This window comes from Boleophthalmus pectinirostris, unplaced genomic scaffold (assembly GCF_026225935.1).
Source record: "Boleophthalmus pectinirostris isolate CB_2022bp ecotype Guang Dong unplaced genomic scaffold, ASM2622593v1 HiC_scaffold_2, whole genome shotgun sequence".
Classification (NCBI taxonomy): Eukaryota; Metazoa; Chordata; class Actinopteri; order Gobiiformes; family Gobiidae; genus Boleophthalmus; species Boleophthalmus pectinirostris.
In genome coordinates this window covers 24,260,434-24,285,405 of record NW_026571152.1, presented here as the reverse complement: position 1 = coordinate 24,285,405, position 24,972 = coordinate 24,260,434, and the positions used below count along the sequence as shown (strand labels likewise).

General features: G+C 38.2%; 1 protein-coding gene across 2 annotated transcripts in view; it reads right to left on the bottom strand.

Moving 5' to 3' along the window:
- The window catches only part of bcar1 (BCAR1 scaffold protein, Cas family member), a 63,164-nt gene that overhangs the window by 27,382 nt on the left and 10,810 nt on the right, over positions 1-24,972 (bottom strand). The window contains exon 1 of one of the 2 annotated variants that reach the window (XM_055155153.1): positions 2,835-3,110. The exons of the other annotated variant lie outside the window; for it this stretch is intronic. Within the exon in view, the coding sequence (XP_055011128.1) occupies positions 2,835-2,846 (12 nt within the window). The 5' untranslated portion in view covers positions 2,847-3,110. Of the gene's footprint in view, positions 1-2,834; positions 3,111-24,972 lie in introns of those variants that run through there. 2 annotated transcript variants of the gene reach the window in all.

Below are 24,972 nucleotides of genomic sequence, written 5' to 3'. Positions count from 1 at the left end.
TTTTTGATAGTCTATTTCTATACACACACACAACCTAATAAATCAATGGAGACCAAAACCAACCTCTTGGCAGGAGTAAAACTTGGCACTTGGTAAAAACAATAAAAGTTGTTCATTAACTGTATAAAGACACACAAAGGTCACCCAGCTCTTTCACTTTGACTTTTCTTTAATTTGCTTCTTGTCTTCTATCTAACATAACAAACATCACAGAAATCAGTGAACTCAGACTGAAATACATACATAACCCAGATCATCTTCTAACATCTCACGGGAATGGCACACACAAAAAAGTTTGAAAGATTTTAACATCAAGGCGCAGTGGAGTCAACTGTTCCAACATGAGTGAATACTGTAATAACTCTGTAAGTGCTATTGTGTACTTGTTCCTTTTGTTCTATAATTTTGATCATGTGACACAAACACCCTGATGATGAGTATGTATGTGCATATTGAGCTTATGGTCTTTGCTTGTTCGTCTCACAGTGAGCAATGGGCCAAGATTACAGAGCTGCTCCAAACATGCCTTATATATATGATGACACCCCTCACGCACCATGCTGTGATGACTCATAAACATAGCAAGTTAACGTATCATGTAATTGATGCATGAATCCTTCCATCTTGACAGAAGTGTGACAGACCTGGTAAAACACTTCTTTATAGTCGTTTATCCTGCCTATTGTTATATTTTGTTAAACACAGAGGTGGGAGATATAGTGAAAGATTGATTGAAAAAAGTAGTTTTGGGGATATGCACAATTTATATATATCAACAATAACGGATTATACTTCTTTAAGTAAAATAAACTTGCAGTGTAATATTTGAAATAAGGTATTTCTACAATTCAACCATTTTGCCTTGCCTTGCCTTGCCTTTGTCTGTCTGTTTACAGTTTTACATCTCATCTCATATCCATTTCCAGTAATGAAAGTACTGATCAACTGTAAGAGTTCAGTACTTTTAGGTGTTTTTAATAAATATCTATTCTTGTACCCCTTTTTAAACATGTGTGGACTCCATTTTTTCTGAACCCTGAGCCAGTTTGTAGCATAGAAATTGATGCCATTAGGCTAATATAGGCTTAATGTGAACTATTTCATTGTCTACAAGATATGTTTAAAACCTGAAAGCCAGAATTAATCAAAACCTGGACTACTGAGCATATTTTGTGTAGTGTTTTTATGAACGGCAGCACCTGATTTTCATTGGAAAATTGTGGTCCAATGAAAATACTATTAAATTTCATGAATAATGCTACATGATTTTAATCTATTATTTTAAGTCTTTAAAACATGTCCTTTCCATTAGCATCTGAAGCTAAAACCACAGACCAAACAAAGATTTTATGCTCCTCAAATTCTGCCCTCTACCAAATATGGTCATTTCTGGTTCCATAATTGTAACATGTTATAAAAACCCCTCTCTCTCCTCAATGCACAGAGTGACGTCAGGCTGCTCTTTACTGTGAATGAGGCTTACGCAGTGTTTGGCTCTCAGCTGTAGTGTCCACCCTGTACAGACCTCGTACCTGCCCCAGACCTTCTCCTCTGGGCCACTGCTCCACTCGGGTCGTCCCACCACAGCTAATAAAAACTTCATTTCTCCCCTCTTTCCTCTGAGTCAGCAGAAACAACAGCACAGCTCCCCCCCCCGTTCACTTTTTTCAGCTCCGTACCCCCTCCTCTGCGTGCTGTGTAGTGATCGGTTCACACTGGAATGTCTTAAATAGCCTGTGTCTAATGTCTATAAGAGTTTAAAATCCTCAAGTGGGTAGTACACATTCTTTAACGATGCCTATGTACTGGCCCGGGGGAAGCTTTATTTGGTAAAAACAATTTGTCTCATCTCAAAAATACAAAAAGTAGTCAGGCAATATTTTGTCTATGAAGTTAAGATTAACTTTAAGATTAAGACCGCATGATAATGTGTGATTCTGTTCATTAAAGTTACGATAACAAAAGGCCACAGGATTAAAAGCCAGGGTAGTGAAAATCTGAGTCTCACAATAACAATATGAAAGAAAGATAATGGTATGAAGTAAGTAAACACTATAGTAAGTTAGAATGAATGACAGAAATTACATATAAGAGTTAAAGACAGCATTAAAAACTATGGCAGACATAAAAATTGGAAAATTATTGGACTAAAAAAAGCTTACTATTAGTCTAGATTACAGTCTAGTCAAGTCTAAATAAATTACTTGTCAAAAATACCAAATATGCTAATAAAACTGGGGTTAAGAAAGAATATAAAAGAAAGAAAGACAAATATGACAGAAGGATACACACTGACAGTCCAGTTTATACTAATGCTGTATGATGTAGACTTATCATATAAAATTGCCAAAGAGGATGTGTTGACATAAAAACACTGATGTCATGCCACCATTGAAGTAAGATCACAGCTTGAATTGCATTTCTGTAGATTTTAAAATTGAAGTAAAAAATTCAGATAATTTTTTTATATTATGACCAATATGATATGCGGTATAATCTGAATCTGGAACAAGTTAACGTTTTGCTATCAAGAAGGCTTCCAGATAACAAATAACTTCCCATCTGAAGGTATGTGTATTCCCAAACCTTAGAGCCCTTAACCACCTACCAATTCCTCAGTCAAAGCAATGTCATTCTAAGGAATCAATTCTTTACCCAAACATACTCCCTACTGAGAGCAACAAAAGGCAGGAATCCACACAAAAATGTTGAACTTTCCTGGTGGTCAGACCTTTCTCCCCCAAAACATCCAGCTCTTTTATGAACCCATCCCAAGTCAGGATAGACAGAGGAATAAAGTATGGAAATAAGAGGGAAGTAGTGATTTTTCTCACCAGATAGTTCATTTTGTCCTGTGGAAGTCAGCTCTGGGCAGGGCCTTTTAGCTCAAGCCCTGTCCAGACAATTCCCCCGCTATGTCCAATCTGGGAAAACAACTCCAAAATAGATCCTTAAAAGTGGTCTTGCTTTGTCTCCTCTGTCCCTGTCTCCTTCAAATACATAGACTGGTGTTGGAGGGACACATTCTACCGTGGCTCTGTGACCTAACTCTCCAAGTATGAGACTGTTGCTTGGCCCATTTACTTCTGCACTGCTCCCCCCCTGGTCTCTTGCTCCGACTGCTGTGATCCAAGGAGAGGGAGAGAGGGGAGGAGACTGTAATCTGACACGTCACTTCCTGCTTGGGTCCTGACATTCCCCCAGTAGTCTGTGATCATTGGCCCAAAGCACAAGTTTCTCATGCAAATGCCCTCCTCTCCTCCCCCTGGCTCCTATACTTCCACAGTAGTCCTCCTCTACACTGGGTTACTCTGTCCTCCTCTGCCCCCTGCTTGAGGCACGCTGCTCTCACACAAAAAAATGGAAATGGGACACAATGGTTTGATTTTGACAAAGGAAGCAGTGTAGACTTGTAGTAGAGATGAAAAGAGAATGGTAAAAATCTACACTCAAGACACTCAAATGTATGAAAACTTAACTTTTTCTCTTTTTTAAATTCAGCATTATGTTAAAAAGTATATTATCATTAGAGTTATGGGTATACCTGCTTCGAAACACATTGGCCCATCCCTATGAAACCACTAAAGGACCTTTATAATATTTCCAGCAAAGTGCCTTGAACCTTTGTTGATCGCTTTTTTTTCACAAGTACGTTTTTATACTACAAACATGGTTATCTTCAATGTTTTTTACCTTTTGGGTCTTGTCCTTGAGGAGCATCTGTTCTGAACTTTTAACAAAACAAATCCCCTGAAGCTCTCACTACTGTTTTTATACAAAATTATGGGTATGTTTGAGAAAAAGTAACAAGATCTCACCATTTCCATTGGGGCTGTGGCAAAAAAACAAAATGTTGTTTCCTTATATTAAAATTCTAACATTTCAGTTCCATTTTTCCTTTTCAAAATACAAATTTATGATGACTTTTATTATTCATTTCTTGAACATAAACAATTTTAATAAGCTCCATCTAGACTTAGACAGACTTTATTGATCCACAAGGGAAAGTATTTGGACACAGTAGCTCAGACATCACAATAAAGAGCAAAAAAAAAGGGAAGTAGCAAGGGACTGGTCGTGCCAAATAAGGCATATTTATAAAATGTATATGTACAACAATACACAACAACAGCCCTATTTCTTCCTTCAAGGTCCAAACTCAAGGCTGTGGACCTCTCACACAATGACGATTAGACAATTTCAATTAATTACCCAGCCCTAATGAGTATCCACAACAAAATGTCTTCATGGAGTAATTAATAAGTAATTCAATAAAATGTCTGAAGAATATATTTTGTATTATCTATATTAAAAGTTATTTCTGTTAAAAGGGTTCAGTTTTATAGCACTTTAATTGTGCTCTAGTGGCTATAATTAGCTGAATGTACTTTTAATGTAAGCTGTAATTGCCCATTAAAAGGTTTTGAGAGCACTAATCCAGGGTCTATGAGGAGCAGTATTGTTTCGGCTGCTAATTGAGTAGCTTTAACATATTTCTTCCTACAGTAAAATAATGAACTTAGAGAGAGTGAAATGACTTAATTAGAAAAATAATGTACAATAGTTGTTTGCATAAAATGAACCAAATAATACACAAAAAAATATTATAACACACAATGCTAACTGAGTAGATTTAAAGGTACATTGTGTAACTTTTCTGGTGGAAGGTTTATCAAATGCTTTTCTTCATGGACATGTTACTGTTTTGTTCGGAATGTTTCACAGTATGGCATTAAACCTTTATCTTCATGGAGACCAAACCAGACAAAGTTGCAGGTCAGATCTGTGGAGAGGCAACAACACTCACAGTCGGAATGCTTGTTTTTCTAGGTATTTTTGAGCTGCAAGACTACCTATAATTTAATAAATATAAGATAGAAATGTTTAATGTAACACTGTGGAACATTCCAGGCAGAGCAAACGCATATCCACAGAACCAAGCAAACCAAAAAGTTACATAGTGCTCTTTCAAATATTTCTTCCTACAATAAAATAAATTACTTCTTTAGACAAAACAATGGAGTTGTTTGCACAAAATTACAGAATTATAAATTATATTATTAAATTATAGATTATAATATATTTTCTTTAGCTTTTGAGGCAGTAAATATAATCATGTTCCAAAAACTTACTGTGTTCTAACAGTATAAATGGGATTAGCTATGAATAATGCTACAAAAAATGACTAGACAGCCAGAGACAGAGCTGTGTCATTCAAAAAAGCTTAACCTGGCAGTAAGGCAAGTATCCACAGATGCCTGTCAATCAAAGCCCCGGCCTGTCAGGTGCTGTGTTTGATGGAGTGTAAACAGATGCCGACCAATGCTAAAGTGCCGTGTCATTTTGTGTACAACATCCAAACATTTCTCTATGAATAAAGTCGACGTGGATTCTCTTTTGGGATGCTTGTGAATGCCAAACTTCCTGTCAGATTTGGATCAGTTGCGTCATACACACACATACCAAAGACAGAACATGGAGTACATTGTGTGTTTCTGACCATTTCAATGTCAATTCAAAAAGGGACCACCACTGTCCACTCTGCCTGCCCAACTCTAACATGTAGGTCAGTGAGCTTCTGAATATGGTAAATAGTCAGCGCAGGCTTTGTGAATGCTTTGTTTGTGTCTACACTTGGCATTTAGTTGGACAACAGGCTCCCGCATAATACAAGGTCGTCATACCAACCTACAGTACAATTTGACACCAGTAAATATGGGACACTTAAAGGTCGTTTATTGCTAAATTGACTCCTGTGAGCACTGTCATGTTATAAATGTTATTACCCTGAACAATCATATATGGAGTTGTGTTTTGTTTCATTCACACATGTTTGAGTAATCCTTTATTATTAGTCTATCTATGTCTCCAAAGCTCAAAATGGCCTGCTCCACCTTGTGATGTGATCTTGTGTTTCAAGAAAACAGCTCCTTTTACCTTTTGTTCAAAGGCTGAAATCATCCAAATGATTTCAGTTAATGTGTATGGGGTTTAAAAAACACAGTAGAGCACTTCCTGTATTACCACATGACATTGCAAGGTGGAACAGAGTGTTTTTGTTTGAGAGAAGAACAAAATCTAAATGGTTTGAGCTAAAATATAGTGGTTAAGGTTAAAAAATAAATCACAGTCTACAATAACTAGGTGCACACTGATATAGTTTCTTGCATATATAAGACATTTTAGTTTACAGTTTGATGAGGTTTTACTGACTTAAAAGGGAAATATTTTCTTATATTTAAATCTTAAATCTTATATAAGTAACAGTAATATGTAATATGAGATAAAAGTCAAACATGTAAAAAATCCTAAGAAGAATGTCAATGGGAACCAGTCTTCACAAATACCCCTCCAGGCAACAGCCAGTCAACATGTCTTTTCTGTCTAGTCTTTTCTGGTTTTGTACAACACAGAAGGGACGTGTCACAGCAGAGGCTTATGTATGATGTCAGACCGTCCCAGGGTCAAAGGTCATGCATGAGAATGATGTGACCGTTCGATCAGACCCCTCTCCACAGAAGAACCCCTCGTCCACTGAATGGCTCTTTGTGCTATGGACCTCTGTTTATCTGCTGTTAAAATTATTTACATATTTTATATTTCACACCATATTGTAATTCATATTTTTATAGTTTGAAAATGTACAAGAGACTTTAATATTGTTTTTACTAAGCTGACTGTTCCTTTGTGTAATTATATTCTTACACTTTTTAAAACTATTCACTCTGTCCTGAATAAGTCAAAATGAGACATCCTTATTCTTTATGTGCTTTTGTGAATGAAACGTTTGAACATCTGATCTGAACCCTTTAATGTTGTCTATGAGTTCTGCAAAGCTAACAGCTCCAAAGCACAGAGTCCCTCCACACTGAACATGGCAGAGTGAGTCATGCCAAAGGCACTGCTTTGTTCTTCTGGGCTCCACAATCAGCTCTTTGACAGAGACGTGATGTGACAGCTCACACTCACGCTGCAGGATGTGTGTTCACCTCCATGTCGACTGTGTAGTGCATCCCACAACCGCTCTGGGCCCATGAGCAACGCATTCATGTGGGATTTTAATTATGGATTAAGTGTCAAGTTAATATAAATGTGTCTGCTAATTTATAATTGCAAAAGAGGGTATATAAAACTGATTACTCTGACTACTTTAGGGAGAAAGTTGTGTAAATGCTTTTAAAATGCTTAAAATGTTCACGTTTGTTGCCGTCTGTTCCTGTAGGTTCAGTGAAAGTTCAGAATTTGCTAAGATTATCATAATTAGCTGTTTGCCCGGTGCTTAAGCCAAGTCGACCCAGAAGTTGTGGATAGAAACATGCATATTAGCACTGCAGAAGAACTCAAACACTCACTGACACGGCACTCATGTAGTCTCTGCAGAAGTGCGCTGACACTGCAAACTGGATCTATAGCCCCCATGTTGCCATGCGGTGCCATACAGGGAGCTGTGTGTTTACTTTTCTGTTCCTCCTGGCAGATGTCTGGGTGACATTTGCAGTATAGGGTTGGTAAAGGTTGTCCTAAACAAAACAGTACCACTCGGTGGAAGGAGGGCGCAAATGGCATGCTAACCAACATCAGTGTCATCACTCCATGCACCTACCTCCGCCTGTGGCGCTCCCTGCAGGCAGTCAAACATTCTACAGAAAACCTAAAGAAGTATAAACACACCAGATCTATAGTTACTAATATTATACATATTACACTTTTATTTGTGCAACTATTATCCATCGCCATCCCTGGAAGGTGGCAAAGTAAAGGTTACCTTCCAATCAGAGAGTATCATCTGCAATCTGGTTTCCATCCCTCATCCACATTCACTTATAAAGGGGGTTGCTATGGCAACTGAGCCTGAAGGACCAGCAAATGTGTCTGGACTGATCTAGATCTGCTGATAACACACGCACACACAGCCATCTTAGATAAACCCAGGGACTGAACACCTGCAAGTCCTAGACAGATCCAGAGATCCCCTTTCACTCTAGAAACAGACATGCTTTACTCTATATATCAAGAAAGTTAAAAAGACCAAATAGATAACATCTTTGGATTTGAAGTCTGCAGTACAAATTCATTTTTACATTTGACAATATTCATTTTGCTACGTATTGCTGTCATAATATTGTATTATACAGCCAACCAAATGCCCCAGTAAGATAACATTAATGCCTGGTGTAGAGGATCTGAAGTGTGGCCAGCTCAGCACAAACACAGCCCATCTATCATCACTGTTCAAAACAAAGGCATTCGGACATGCAGCACAGCCAGTCCTCCAGAGGCTACTGTCTTTTAATAGGCCATCACAAGTGGAGTAGGCTAATGAGCATTGGGTCTTATTATAGCACACTTCTATGTAACAGAGCTCAGAGTCAAACGCACAGGTCAAGTCTCAGACAGCCGTCACCGGGGCCTGCCTATCACCACATCACGTATCAGCAGAAAGCACTCGCCAGTGTTTCTAATATACAGTCCACACACACTCAGACACACACATAAGACTGTCTTCACTTGTTTGATTTAAAACTCGGGATTCTTTTTCCCTACTGAAGACAAGTTGAAAGAAGAAATGCACTTGACTTATCACTGCAATTTCAAACATACACTGACAATTTCTGAAAACATTTAACAAGATTCTTTGCACACATTTTAAGGATTACATTTGCAATAGAAATTTGAATCAAAATTCAGCTCACACACCCGGGAGCATTGACATTTGGGAGAAGACTGAAATATTAACTGCAAGCCAATTGAACCAAACACCAGACTGCATGCATTTCAGTACATATTTATAGTGATGTAAACTACAGGGTTAGTGGAATAAGCCTTACCTAAATAATTGCAGCATATGGGATTTTAAGTGTGANAAACTACAAAGCCGCACCATCCGCAGTGCAGCGAAAAACACCCGCAGCCACACTCATCACTCCATGCAGACGAGGAATGGAACGGAGGAACGAACTGAAAAAGCGAATGCCCAGAGTCACCGTGAACGTGCCAAACAAAGTCCCACTGAGCCATCCAACTCTTGTGTTTTGTTTAAAGTCCGGTGCGGTTTATTTATGAAAGAAATTAGAAAATAGACCATTCTGTTACAGTGCGCCTTATAATCCAGAGTGCCTTATAGTGCGGAAAATACGGTACATGCTTTTAAAATATACTAGTCAAATTCCACTTTTTAATATTTAAACTTAAAACAGAAACAATTACATTCCTGTCAGATGGAAAATTTTGGTAAAGTTGCAATTTATTTTGTGAGGTTGACTATTCCATAAGGGTGAGGAGCTCAGTCACACGGGAGGAGCTTGGAGTAGAGCCACTGCTCCTTCACGTTGAGAGGAGCCAGTTGTGTTGGCTCAGGCATCTGTTCCCTGGGGAGGTATTCCGGGCATGTTCCACCTGGAGGAGGCCCCAGGGAAGGCTCAGGACACGCTGGAGGGACTATGTCTCTTGGCTGGCCTTGGCCTCGGTTTCCCTGCGGAAGAGCTGGAGGAAGTCTGGGCCTCTCTGCTTAAACCGCTACCTCCTGGCTCCAGATAAAGTGAAAGAAAATGGATGTACTATTGCATATTCTTGCGTATTATAACAATATCAGTCCTTTTGTGATTTATTGTGCAGCTTTATATGCTTAGGAATGCTGAGACCTTTTACGGTAGAAAAATGTATCTTCTTGCGTAGAGAGTTCAAGTGAACCAGCTTTATTATTTGACTGTAGTTTGTGAACTGTCCTTTTCAAACACATCAGTTTCCCCTTTTCTCTCCTCTGGCCGCTGTATACCAGTATGAACGCTAGATGTGCTGCTATGTAAGAGCACCATTATAAAGTTCAGTGGAGCTTCAATGATAGTAATTACATTCACTGAGTCTGATTGTGCAAAGCTTTCTCCTATAACGACTGGAGACAAATAACAGGTTTCTTTATGCACTTTGCAATGTAATTTTCCATTTAAGGACTTAACAAGTGGATTGTACAATAGACATATGTACCAGGCTATTAGCACTCCAAATCATTGATTACATTCAAGTGTTCTATACTGCACCAATACAAGACATAAGTCAAGGATGTTGTAGTAGATAAAGTTTGTATGTGGTGAATTACTAGTATGTTTTATGTCCAGTTTCATCAAAAAAAAAAAAGACTTAGGAAAATATGCTTTTCAAATGAGGTCCCTAGATATCCCATTATAGTGAGACGGTTTTGTTTACTCTTCTGTTGGACCATCGATGTAGCTTTCTTAGAATCAGATTTTTGCCATATAAAATTTTGTGCACAATACCCACCAAGACAGATAAGAAAAGTAATATTTGGTTTTGCTAGTGCATTCATGGTTGCAAAGAAATGAAAACTCTTCTGTCCTGTGTTTGATTTCCAGATTAGTTTTATGTAACATGTATTCAAACACGTTAATGTGATTTCAGTGGTCTATCTTTAGCGCGGTGTAGTGTTGTGTGTATCTAACATCCTTTCCTGTTTCACATGATCCGGCACATATGGAGATGTGACGTAACTTTGAACTCATTAATGTGACCCAGATTTATGGTAATCCCTGATATGAATGTCCGTATTAAAGTTTAAGGCAAGTGATCTTATTTAGGGCTAAACCTGAAACAAATAAAAAACAAAAAATACAATTATTCTTAAATGCAGTAATCTAATATTTGGCAGCTTCCAGTTATTGTGTTGAATTAAAATGGCTTTAATCATTTTTGAACACCTTAACAATGATATGTCACAGTGTAAAATAATGAACAGGTATGGAAAATAACTGAGCATAAAGAAGCCGCTGTGCCTGCCCTGTACTGCCCTACAAAGGAAAACTCCAGTAACTGCATATTTTGTCAGCATTGAGTTAAGACCAAAAAACCTTCATGACACAAAGGTTTATTTGGTGACAAAGTTTTATGACTCAACTCAGTCTTGTTTTTGAGAAATCTTGACATTTGCAGTAACTACAAATTCTTCAGTGATTCAAAGGAAAAGTGCAGTATCTGCAGCTCAGAATGTTCTGACTGACAATTTCCAGTGATACTGCACTTTTCTGTTGTTTTTCTGGAGAAATTCTCACAACTTCCAGATACTACACCATGTTTTGTTCTCTTATTCTGAAATGGGACAAAGTACAAACTTGAAACTTTCACAATTTCTTAATCAGACCATAAAATAAAATACTTAATGTTTTTGACGGTAAAAGATCCTCATGCTTTCTCAGACCACATCATTTTCTGTGTACAATCAGAGGTCAAAGGTAAAATCGGTGGTGACAGTTGTGGTTGATAAATATTACCTCATCATACAGTAACACATGAACACACTATCATCACCTCTGACACTCACAAGAGGGACTACATCGAAACTTTAAAGTCAACGGTCAGCACAGTTACTGTGTTTTTCCTTTATAGGGCAGTGTAGAGGGAGCTAGGACTCCCTCTACACTGCCCTAGGGAAGTGTGTAAAGTCCCTCAGTTGTCCAGGTAGAATCCATGGCAAAAGGCGAAATTCAATTTATCAACTGGACAAAAGTTTATTTGGTCGAATATGTTTCACAGCCCATCCAAGCTGCTTCTTCAGTTCTGAACTGAAAAATTGAATTTCTCCTTTTGCCACTGGTTAGGGAAAGCAATTTGAATGGTAAAATAATGAAAACATAAATATGTTTGAACTTTAAAATTATGGAATACTTGCTGGATTACCACCTAATGACATCATGCAGTGGGACCATGGAAGTATAATAAAATCTGGAAAGTGAACCCAAGATGGCATTGTATTGTTTCGCTCACTGACGCACGCCCTAAAAATAATTTTCTCCTTCACATTATTTCCTCAACATAGCCACCTGTGTAACGCCAGAGACATCCATTATTATCCATTTGCACAAGTTCATGTTGTGCAATGAATGATAATCTCTAAAAAATCTCATCTTTGTGAAAGTTATCAATGTCCTGTCAGCTGAACATGGGCAATTTGAATTTCCAAAAAAGTCATTGTGCTTCTATGGGAGAATTCTTTCTGCGCCCAAGCTCCCGGGAGCTGTAGTGCCAATGGAGCGGGCACTAGTCGGTCTTGCCAAAGTGGGAATGTCTTATCCAGTTCTTATTATAGCTCCATTAGTGGGACAGTGTGTTTAAAGTTGTAGACATGAAGACAGCCTAAAATAATGCACAAACATACTTATAAACACAACCCAATGAATGTTATCAATGAAGAAATGACAAGAGCTAAAAAGGTAATTCTGTGTAGGCCAAAATAACTACAACTTCTTGGGAAATGTTGTTACTTTAAAATCACTGCCAATCAATCATATCCTTGTTGAAAATTTGTGTTATTCTAAGTTACAAGTTACAGTTTAGTGACTTTACTGTTGCTATGGGAAAATGACCTTAAGCCTTTTAAAAGAGAAATGGTTTTGTTGTCATTGACTTATTATTTGGGGAATTTGAGAATTATTTTAGTAAACTGAGTTTCTTTGCTTTCACACTGAGAAAGGAGGCCCAGGCAGAAAAAACATGAATGTTTTTCACCCTACAGGGAAATACAATGTTTAGCTTGTAAGACTAAACGTATTTAACAAAGTCCCATAGAGAGTCTCGTGGTACAAAAGACAGACCAAGTTTCACAGTAAATTAGATCAGGCTCAAATGAAGAAGTCCTTCTTTCATTACTAAAGTACTTTGATTCATTTTACACAAAAGAGGAAGTTCATCTTGTCATATTCATCAGCTCTTTTGTACTTCCTCAAACTATTAAACTAATTGAGTTACAGTGAGGTCAAGTAAAAGTCTTTTATCTATAGCACCAAATAGCATTTAGGAAATTAAAATAGAAAAATTGGTCATTGATTTAGAATAACAAAAATATGTTTTAGGGTTGGGCCGTATCCAAATTTTTATACCTTTTAAACCTTCTCAGGATTTTACCGGGGTATACTGTATTACCATATTACCAAAATGTTTTAGTACGAATTTGGTAAGCTACGAAGCCGCACCACTATACGGTCTATTTGTATGACCTGCAGACTTATAATCTCTGAAAAGTTTCACATGAACCATTTCCAACGTGATACACAGAAAGAACATACGTATTCCACTGAGCTGTGTCCTTTCGTCCGACAGAAGTTGAACCGCATCAGCGCACAAGAAAAAAGCTGTTTTTATCAGTGCTTTATAGTTTATGCAAATGAGCCATGTGGCTTTAAGTTTCATTTCTGTAAAACATAAAGAAATGTGCGCCTGAAGCCAAAATGCTGCCAAATTGCAGAAGTACTAGTATTTTTTCTGGGACCAACTGTGGCTGGACTTTCCATCCTGTCTTGGGGCCTTGTCATCGACATTGAGCTACTCTCACCTGGCAAAGCTTTTTAATGTTTTTCGGGGTCCTGATGCTTTGAGGTCCCTGGCACCGCCACTGGAAACCGAAACATATGTGCCTGCTTTGTACACTGCACATGGCGTCCTGGTGTTCCCGACCAGGACAAAAAGCGGAATTTCTTGTACAAGTCATTGTTAAATGCACATTTGCACTTTGGCATGTTGCAGGCTGACCAAATGTTTGTGTCTCTCGCTCCAATATGGGCCTTTAAATTAAACACATGCTATATTTACAGTGTGTAAAATGCAAAAACTAGGGATAAGAATGCTGAAATATTGCTATATTAATCATTTGAAACAGTGTACAATAAGGCTTTTTTTTACTCAATTCACACATTAGACAGGGAAAACATAAAATCTCCATGTTTATAAAGAATGTCCTAGTAGGGCAGTAATTACAGGCTTGTCTTTAGTGAGTTGTAGTGGTTCTCAAATTGACCAACCCTTTTATTAGGAAAGGTAGCACACGTGGACAGAGGCCAGTGATCACAAAGCTCCACTGTTCAGAGCATGTCTCCTCTTGCTTGGCTCGTTCATGGCTGTTCACTAAATTCTTCATAAGAGTCTGTGCAGAGCCTTGTGTATGTTGTAGATGTTCATATTATTTTTGCATGACATTTTTGTAGCTTTCTGTTGAGTTTCTATTTAGTCTAAGATCTCATTAATAGTATACAATGCAATTCACAAGAGAACACCTACAAACAATACAGATTTACATTTAAAGGTGCTCTGTCTAACCCTTCTGAAAGAGGCTTATAATCTGCTTGTCTCTCCTTGGAAATATTTCTTTACTTGGGGTTCTACAGTATAGCATTCAACGTATGTATCTAGCAATTATTCACTTACAGGTGTTTTCGTTGCTAAAAAAAAACAAAAACCTGTTCTTACTGAGAGCAGGGCCACCTCTCCACAGATATGACCTGTAATTTGGCATTTTGGCATCACTTGCTTGTATCATGGAGATAAACAGTTAAAGCCGTTCTCAGCATATCAATTATCGCTAAATGGAGACCAAATCCACATGTTTAAATCTACATATTATATTTACAATTATCTATACTACTCTACTATATTGCTACTTTGACTTAAAAAATCTGCTGATACCCGATATTAAAGGATACCATTGTAGGGACAGAAAATGGCACTTATTTCCATAAACCACAGTTAACTTATTACACAAGAGATCCAATTGTGTTATACTGTTATTTATCCTTTAAATCACTACTGAACTAGTCTGGCTGGTGCCACATAGTGCCTCCACTCAATTTCATTTCTGTCCAGGAACTAGGTCAGGAATCGGAATACACTAGACAGTTTGCAGAAACCTCGGAAGTGTGAGTTCGGGCGCCAGCCAATCAGCAAAGAGCCATACATTCTGTGTTGACAACAATTCCTGAGATCGAGGATTTAAAGTCGGAACAACGCATTACATAGGTTACGACCAAAATAGCAGCAATTGGTTAAATTAAAAAAATCTACCCGCCTACCGTCAAGCGAACGAATTCTAATGCTGAGAGGTCAGACGGTTTCTATGAAGTGAAATCAACTAATGAATCAGGCTACTACTGAATAGCTTTGTATAAATAAAAGTTCAACATTATGAGACACTCAAGCCTTTAATAGTCTTTTTACATCCAATAAAAGGCCCAACAAGAATATCGGCTGAACCAATATCATGGAACTGATACCAGATCCAGCAATTTTTTCAGTATCGGCACAGATATTCAATATGAGTATGTGTATTGGTTCATCTCTGCTCCCCACCCCTCACTTAATCACAGCAGCCTAAAAGGAACACTGTGATGTCACCCAGCAATATATTTGTACTGGCACAGCCAAGCAGACACAATTGTTCTCAGTCAGACAACTTTTACAGGAGTCCAGACTAAGTTACTGGAGCAGTGAAGTGAAAAGACTGATGACGTTTGTGGGCAGCAGACGTCAGGACACTGGCTCTGCGCTGTTTCTATGGAGAGACCGACCTGTGCCCATCCAACCAGACTACAGCGACCCACAGCAGGGGGCACAGACAGAGGAGCAGAGACGCCTGTTTCAAGGGTCATATATCTGTTAACGTCAAGCCTTAAGTGGTGGGATTATTAAGTCTATCTATTACAATAGGGCTTTAATATACAGTAATCCTTTGGAGGTAGTGAGGTAATAATACTGTATGTATGTAGCATTATTGATCTCCAGTATGGGAGATTATGATACATGATAGGAATTACAGAAATGACCATGTAACAGCCTCTATAGGTAGGTAGTAAATTGCAGTGGTACAGCAATAGAGATAGGGTTGGCTGAAAAAATCTAAATTAACAATTTGTGTGTGATAATTTAACAAATAACCTAGGGTCTATATTAAACAGTTCAGGTAGAATATGGAGAAATAAACAAATGTGTAAAATTAAACTAATTAAAGTGAGTTTAAATGGGACAAAGGCCCACTTTGTCACTGAGTTTTTCATTATATTGTTCACTCACAGATTTCTATTGTAGCTTTTATTTTACAATATTAATTTGATCAAGTCAGACAGAACTGAACCACATGCTTTTAAAGGATTATGTCTAGATTAAAAAGCCCCATTCTGATCATTGGCAAGTTTCAACAATTGGATCTCACAACAGAACAGAGTTTAACTTTAGAGTACTTGAAAAAAAAACTTTTAATATTCTGAGGTTTGTTTTCAGGGATAAACTAACTGATAAAATAGCGCATATTAGCAATTAGGAAATTGTCCCCTACAAAAAGTACTTCCATTGGCGAGAGTGGTCCACTGAGGAGGAAGTAATGAGAACAGCTGGTGGAGCGCACTTTGTAAATGTGTGTGCGCTCTTTAATGCTCTTTGTCCTGTGCCTCCTGCGTGACCCCTGGGACAAACAGCCCCTCCCTCCCCCTAAACGTGAGCCCTGGTTCTCAAGGTGCAGCCCCTCCACCGGCCCCACATCACCACACACTGCAGCCACTACACAAATGTTCCAGCATATTTGTGGTACTTTTTCCAACCAGTATCCCTCTCTGTCTGCCTGGCTACCGAAGGAAAAAACAGCAGACAGCTAGCCAATGTGATCTTAAGGAGACTCACCCGAAGAAAAGGATGACCAAAGCCTGACAATATGGAAGATAAAAAGTACTATGTATTTATCGACAAGAAGTCAGCATTAGAGTACCAAGATTAATTCAGTTTGGATGGTCGCAATTACAAAATCTCAAAGGATAATCATTTATGTAATATAAGTTCCCCACAAACAACAAAATAGCTGTTTCCATGGGATTTAATGAAGTCATCTAACCCTGTAGTTTAGACCTCTTCCCACATGTTTTGAAATGCATGGAGCTTGTACAAGTTTAGCAGTTCATGTTTCAGTCCTCTCTTTGCTTTAATGCACCTAGAAGACACGTTTAAAATGTGCACTAGAAAAGTTTGAGAATATAAACATATAAAACATAAATCTAATCACATGTCAGAAAATTGCAAGCATCTTCTTTTCTCAGTAATTCAGCCCTATGTTTAGAAAAGTCTGTGACGGTTCTCGTGTGAAAGCAACGTGCCCATCTCCATGTCACTGTCATTGATTGTCTCCTCAGTCCAGTGGTGACTCAGGCAGTAGTCGGCCCCTGTGGACCCCTGTGGACCCCTCAGTGGATACTTTAGGCCATATGAGGTCAGTGCTCATATCCCTCTGAGCTCTGGGCTAAGAGGAGCTGCATAAGTCTGGCCCACTTTCACAAAAGTAGCAAGTGTTCTGCTAAAGCTGCTTTGTTTCGTATCTAACGTGTGCATAACAGTAATGCAAAAATACTTCAAGCAAGACCTATTTCCAGTGAAAGATAGAGACAATGGAAGGTATTAGTCCATGAATGTCTTGAGGAAAATACAAGGAAGTGATATTATGTAGAAGGTTATGTTCTGGTGACACCTTTTCATTGTTCTAAAAATTTAGTACAGTTGGATAAAATGCACACAACATACACCAGTGGCAATGATAATGTTTAAAAAATAAGACTTGCCCCAGCTCCCAACACCACAATTTACAATCAAGCCATCCCCATCAACATGCCGAGCTGCCGGTGGGACTGCTGCTCATTTTGGTCACTCTCTTGGCTTGGCTTGGATACAGGCACAAAACATTGAGGGAAGACATTCCACTGAACCTGGGCTCTGGTGGGACAGGCCCAGGCCTGCACCCCCTTCCCGAAACACACAGACCTACATATGACATTCCATAGCTTCTCCTCTCTCTGGGCTCCGGCTAACATTCCGATGGTGTCACATAGTGCTCTGTGCTGTGGTCACAGACAGCAGTAGACAGAGCCCTGAGCTGCACACCAAAAGCCTTTTCCTTCCTGCTTACCATCTTTTTAATGCTTTTGATTTTGTCTTATTTTCCCCTGTCCCTCCCCCAGTTCGCCTCTCCCGCCCCCTCCCCCTCGGCCCTGTCCTGGCACGTCACTCTGCTCCATTGCAACAGTAGTGAGTGCACTTCACATTACTCAGCCTGGGATCCCCACCCTGTAAATTAGGACCATAGACTCCTGTCCTACAGCCGTATGCAGTATCAATGCAATAACAATACAGCCAAGGGACCTTCCCAGGACTCTCCCCAAGTAATAATCAGTGAGCAAGTCAAAGACACTTAAAAGTACCAATCATTGGTCAAACTTAGAAGAAACAAAGGCACAATGTGACCATAACAAGAAATCAAAATAGTTAATATGTATCTCAAATTCTGGATTGGGTTTAATTATTTACAGTATTGTCTGGTCCTATACTCGTGTTGTTAAAAATTCCTCTTATTGGTCAACCCTGAGATTATTTGGCACTGTGGCAGGGTGTACCCTATTACACACCCTGAGCAGCTGGGAAAGCCCCTCCTGTCTTGACCAGAACTTTTAGACTAAATAATGTATATGACTCAATATGAAAAAACTGTTCTGTAAGTGTATTACACCATCAGCTGAGTTTCATTGACTTTTAAAACCCAATTAATAAGTATTATGTTTGAGCAGCCAAGCTGTGCTTTTTTCTGGCTGGTTCAAAATGTCTGCCCTGGGGTTATGAACAATAGCAGAGACAGACTGCGCAGCCTTGAGCTCTGGTACATGGAGGGGGTGTTGCCTAACCTGTTGACACACAGCGCTGTTAGAAATGAGTCAGTTCTGCCCACAGAGGAGCTCATAAACAAGAGCTATATACCTGAGACCAGTGAGGGGTTTAAAATAGAAACTGATACTATTCCAGGTTTAACAAGACACCGCTGTGGAGCTAGCAATATGTTATTTAAAATCACTGACAATGGACATTACACTTTTGAAGGATCACTTATAATAATCAAGATTTACACCAGTGTTTCTCAAAATGTGTCACAACTAAACCACGAGGAAAAACAGTCTAAACTAAGGCTAAACTACTACTTAAAAGCATTGTGTAACTTTTCTGGTGGAGGGCCTATCAAATGCTTTTCTGCATGGAGATGTTATTTTTGTCTGGAATGTTTCACTGTATGGTATTAAACCTTTCTATTATCATGGAGACCAAACCAGACCAAGTTACAGGTCAGGTCTGTGGAGAGGAAACCTCGCACAGTCAAAATGCCTGTTTTTCTTGGTATTTTTGAGCAATAAACCACCGGTCATTTAATAAATGTAAGGTAGAGCTGTTTAATGTCATACTGTGGAACATTCCAGGCAGAGCAATGACATATCCATAGAAACAAGAAACAAGCAGGTGATGGACCCCCAACCAAAAAGTTACATAATGCAGTGTGAATTAAAAATTATACTAAAGTGTATAATTGTATAAAAGTGTATTTTAATTTACTTTAAGTCCCAATGGTTTATTAGAAGCAGTATCTTTAGTATCTTCTCATCTGATCACACTGTATCACACACAATAATTCTTTTTGATAGTCTATTTCTATACACACACACAACCTAATAAATCAATGGAGACCAAAACCAACCTCTTGGCAGGAGTAAAACTTGGCACTTGGTAAAACAATAAAAGTTGTTCATTAACTGTATAAAGACACACAAAGGTCACCCAGCTCTTTCACTTTGACTTTTCTTTAATTTGCTTCTTGTCTTCTATCTAACATAACAAACATCACAGAAATCAGTGAACTCAGACTGAAATACATACATAGCCCAGATCATCTTCTAACATCTCACGGGAATGGCACACACAAAAAAGTTTGAAAGATTTTAACATCAAGGCGCAGTGGAGTCAACTGTTCCAACATGAGTGAATACTGTAATAACTCTGTAAGTGCTATTGTGTACTTGTTCCTTTTGTTCTATAATTTTGATCATGTGACACAAACACCCTGATGATGAGTATGTATGTGCATATTGAGCTTATGGTCTTTGCTTGTTCGTCTCACAGTGAGCAATGGGCCAAGATTACAGAGCTGCTCCAAACATGCCTTATATATGATGACACCCCTCACGCACCATGCTGTGATGACTCATAAACATAGCAAGTTAACGTATCATGTAATTGATGCATGAATCCTTCCATCTTGACAGAAGTGTGACAGACCTGGTAAAACACTTCTTTATAGTCGTTTATCCTGCCTATTGTTATATATTTTGTTAAACACAGAGGTGGGAGATATAGTGAAAGATTGATTGAAAAAAGTAGTTTTGGGGATATGCACAATTTATATATATCAACAATAACGGATTATACTTCTTTAAGTAAAATAAACTTGCAGTGTAATATTTGAAATAAGGTATTTCTACAATTCAACCATTTTGCCTTGCCTTGCCTTGCCTTTGTCTGTCTGTTTACAGTTTTACATCTCATCTCATATCCATTTCCAGTAATGAAAGTACTGATCAGCTGTAAGAGTTCAGTACTTTTAGGTGTTTTTTAATAAATATCTATTCTTGTACCCCTTTTTAAACATGTGTGGACTCCATTTTTTCTGAACCCTGAGCCAGTTTGTAGCATAGAAATTGATGCCATTAGGCTAATATAGGCTTAATGTGAACTATTTCATTGTCTACAAGATATGTTTAAAACCTGAAAGCCAGAATTAATCAAAACCTGGACTACTGAGCATATTTTGTGTAGTGTTTTTATGAACGGCAGCACCTGATTTTCATTGGAAAATTGTGGTCCAATGAAAATACTATTAAATTTCATGAATAATGCTACATGATTTTAATCTATTATTTTAAGTCTTTAAAACATGTCCTTTCCATTAGCATCTGAAGCTAAAACCACAGACCAAACAAAGATTTTATGCTCCTCAAATTCTGCCCTCTACCAAATATGGTCATTTCTGGTTCCATAATTGTAACATGTTATAAAAACCCCTCTCTCTCCTCAATGCACAGAGTGACGTCAGGCTGCTCTTTACTGTGAATGAGGCTTACGCAGTGTTTGGCTCTCAGCTGTAGTGTCCACCCTGTACAGACCTCGTACCTGCCCCAGACCTTCTCCTCTGGGCCACTGCTCCACTCGGGTCGTCCCACCACAGCTAATAAAAACTTCATTTCTCCCCTCTTTCCTCTGAGTCAGCAGAAACAACAGCACAGCTCCCCCCCCCCCCGTTCACTTTTTTCAGCTCCGTACCCCCTCCTCTGCGTGCTGTGTAGTGATCGGTTCACACTGGAATGTCTTAAATAGCCTGTGTCTAATGTCTATAAGAGTTTAAAATCCTCAAGTGGGTAGTACACATTCTTTAACGATGCCTATGTACTGGCCCGGGGGAAGCTTTATTTGGTAAAACAATTTGTCTCATCTCAAAAATACAAAAAGTAGTCAGGCAATATTTTGTCTATGAAGTTAAGATTAACTTTAAGATTAAGACCGCATGATAATGTGTGATTCTGTTCATTAAAGTTACGATAACAAAAGGCCACAGGATTAAAAGCCAGGGTAGTGAAAATCTGAGTCTCACAATAACAATATGAAAGAAAGATAATGGTATGAAGTAAGTAAACACTATAGTAAGTTAGAATGAATGACAGAAATTACATATAAGAGTTAAAGACAGCATTAAAAACTATGGCAGACATAAAAATTGGAAAATTATTGGACTAAAAAAAGCTTACTATTAGTCTAGATTACAGTCTAGTCAAGTCTAAATAAATTACTTGTCAAAAATACCAAATATGCTAATAAAACTGGGGTTAAGAAAGAATATAAAAGAAAGACAAATATGACAGAAGGATACACACTGACAGTCCAGTTTATACTAATGCTGTATGATGTAGACTTATCATATAAAATTGCCAAAGAGGATGTGTTGACATAAAACACTGATGTCATGCCACCATTGAAGTAAGATCACAGCTTGAATTGCATTTCTGTAGATTTTAAAATTGAAGTAAAAAATTCAGATAATTTTTTTATATTATGACCAATATGATATGCGGTATAATCTGAATCTGGAACAAGTTAACGTTTTGCTATCAAGAAGGCTTCCAGATAACAAATAACTTCCCATCTGAAGGTATGTGTATTCCCAAACCTTAGAGCCCTTAACCACCTACCAATTCCTCAGTCAAAGCAATGTCATTCTAAGGAATCAATTCTTTACCCAAACATACTCCCTACTGAGAGCAACAAAAGGCAGGAATCCACACAAAAATGTTGAACTTTCCTGGTGGTCAGACCTTTCTCCCCCAAAACATCCAGCTCTTTTATGAACCCATCCCAAGTCAGGATAGACAGAGGAATAAAGTATGGAAATAAGAGGGAAGTAGTGATTTTTCTCACCAGATAGTTCATTTTGTCCTGTGGAAGTCAGCTCTGGGCAGGGCCTTTTAGCTCAAGCCCTGTCCAGACAATTCCCCCGCTATGTCCAATCTGGGAAAACAACTCCAAAATAGATCCTTAAAAGTGGTCTTGCTTTGTCTCCTCTGTCCCTGTCTCCTTCAAATACATAGACTGGTGTTGGAGGGACACATTCTACCGTGGCTCTGTGACCTAACTCTCCAAGTATGAGACTGTTGCTTGGCCCATTTACTTCTGCACTGCTCCCCCCCTGGTCTCTTGCTCCGACTGCTGTGATCCAAGGAGAGGGAGAGAGGGGAGGAGACTGTAATCTGACACGTCACTTCCTGCTTGGGTCCTGACATTCCCCCAGTAGTCTGTGATCATTGGCCCAAAGCACAAGTTTCTCATGCAAATGCCCTCCTCTCCTCCCCCTGGCTCCTATACTTCCACAGTAGTCCTCCTCTACACTGGGTTACTCTGTCCTCCTCTGCCCCCTGCTTGAGGCACGCTGCTCTCACACAAAAAAATGGAAATGGGACACAATGGTTTGATTTTGACAAAGGAAGCAGTGTAGACTTGTAGTAGAGATGAAAAGAGAATGGTAAAAATCTACACTCAAGACACTCAAATGTATGAAAACTTAACTTTTTCTCTTTTTTAAATTCAGCATTATGTTAAAAAGTATATTATCATTAGAGTTATGGGTATACCTGCTTCGAAACACATTGGCCCATCCCTATGAAACCACTAAAGGACCTTTATAATATTTCCAGCAAAGTGCCTTGAACCTTTGTTGATCGCTTTTTCTCACAAGTACGTTTTTATACTACAAACATGGTTATCTTCAATGTTTTTTACCTTTTGGGTCTTGTCCTTGAGGAGCATCTGTTCTGAACTTTTAACAAAACAAATCCCCTGAAGCTCTCACTACTGTTTTTATACAAAATTATGGGTATGTTTGAGAAAAAGTAACAAGATCTCACCATTTCCATTGGGGCTGTGGCAAAAAAACAAAATGTTGTTTCCTTATATTAAAATTCTAACATTTCAGTTCCATTTTTCCTTTTCAAAATACAAATTTATGATGACTTTTATTATTCATTTCTTGAACATAAACAATTTTAATAAGCTCCATCTAGACTTAGACAGACTTTATTGATCCACAAGGGAAAGTATTTGGACACAGTAGCTCAGACATCACAATAAAGAGCAAAAAAAAAGGGAAGTAGCAAAGGGAAGTAGCAAGGGACTGGTCGTGCCAAATAAGGCATATTTATAAAATGTATATGTACAACAATACACAACAACAGCCCTATTTCTTCCTTCAAGGTCCAAACTCAAGGCTGTGGACCTCTCACACAATGACGATTAGACAATTTCAATTAATTACCCAGCCCTAATGAGTATCCACAACAAAATGTCTTCATGGAGTAATTAATAAGTAATTCAATAAAATGTCTGAAGAATATATTTTGTATTATCTATATTAAAAGTTATTTCTGTTAAAAGGGTTCAGTTTATAGCACTTTAATTGTGCTCTAGTGGCTATAATTAGCTGAATGTACTTTTAATGTAAGCTGTAATTGCCCATTAAAAGGTTTTGAGAGCACTAATCCAGGGTCTATGAGGAGCAGTATTGTTTCGGCTGCTAATTGAGTAGCTTTAACATATTTCTTCCTACAGTAAAATAATGAACTTAGAGAGAGTGAAATGACTTAATTAGAAAAATAATGTACAATAGTTGTTTGCATAAAATGAACCAAATAATACACAAAAAATATTATAACACACAATGCTAACTGAGTAGATTTAAAGGTACATTGTGTAACTTTTCTGGTGGAAGGTTTATCAAATGCTTTTCTTCATGGACATGTTACTGTTTTGTTCGGAATGTTTCACAGTATGGCATTAAACCTTTATCTTCATGGAGACCAAACCAGACAAAGTTGCAGGTCAGATCTGTGGAGAGGCAACAACACTCACAGTCGGAATGCTTGTTTTTCTAGGTATTTTTGAGCTGCAAGACTACCTATAATTTAATAAATATAAGATAGAAATGTTTAATGTAACACTGTGGAACATTCCAGGCAGAGCAAACGCATATCCACAGAACCAAGCAAACCAAAAAGTTACATAGTGCTCTTTCAAATATTTCTTCCTACAATAAAATAAATTACTTCTTTAGACAAAACAATGGAGTTGTTTGCACAAAATTACAGAATTATAAATTATATTATTAAATTATAGATTATAATATATTTTCTTTAGCTTTTGAGGCAGTAAATATAATCATGTTCCAAAAACTTACTGTGTTCTAACAGTATAAATGGGATTAGCTATGAATAATGCTACAAAAAATGACTAGACAGCCAGAGACAGAGCTGTGTCATTCAAAAAAGCTTAACCTGGCAGTAAGGCAAGTATCCACAGATGCCTGTCAATCAAAGCCCCGGCCTGTCAGGTGCTGTGTTTGATGGAGTGTAAACAGATGCCGACCAATGCTAAAGTGCCGTGTCATTTTGTGTACAACATCCAAACATTTCTCTATGAATAAAGTCGACGTGGATTCTCTTTTGGGATGCTTGTGAATGCCAAACTTCCTGTCAGATTTGGATCAGTTGCGTCATACACACACATACCAAAGACAGAACATGGAGTACATTGTGTGTTTCTGACCATTTCAATGTCAATTCAAAAAGGGACCACCACTGTCCACTCTGCCTGCCCAACTCTAACATGTAGGTCAGTGAGCTTCTGAATATGGTAAATAGTCAGCGCAGGCTTTGTGAATGCTTTGTTTGTGTCTACACTTGGCATTTAGTTGGACAACAGGCTCCCGCATAATACAAGGTCGTCATACCAACCTACAGTACAATT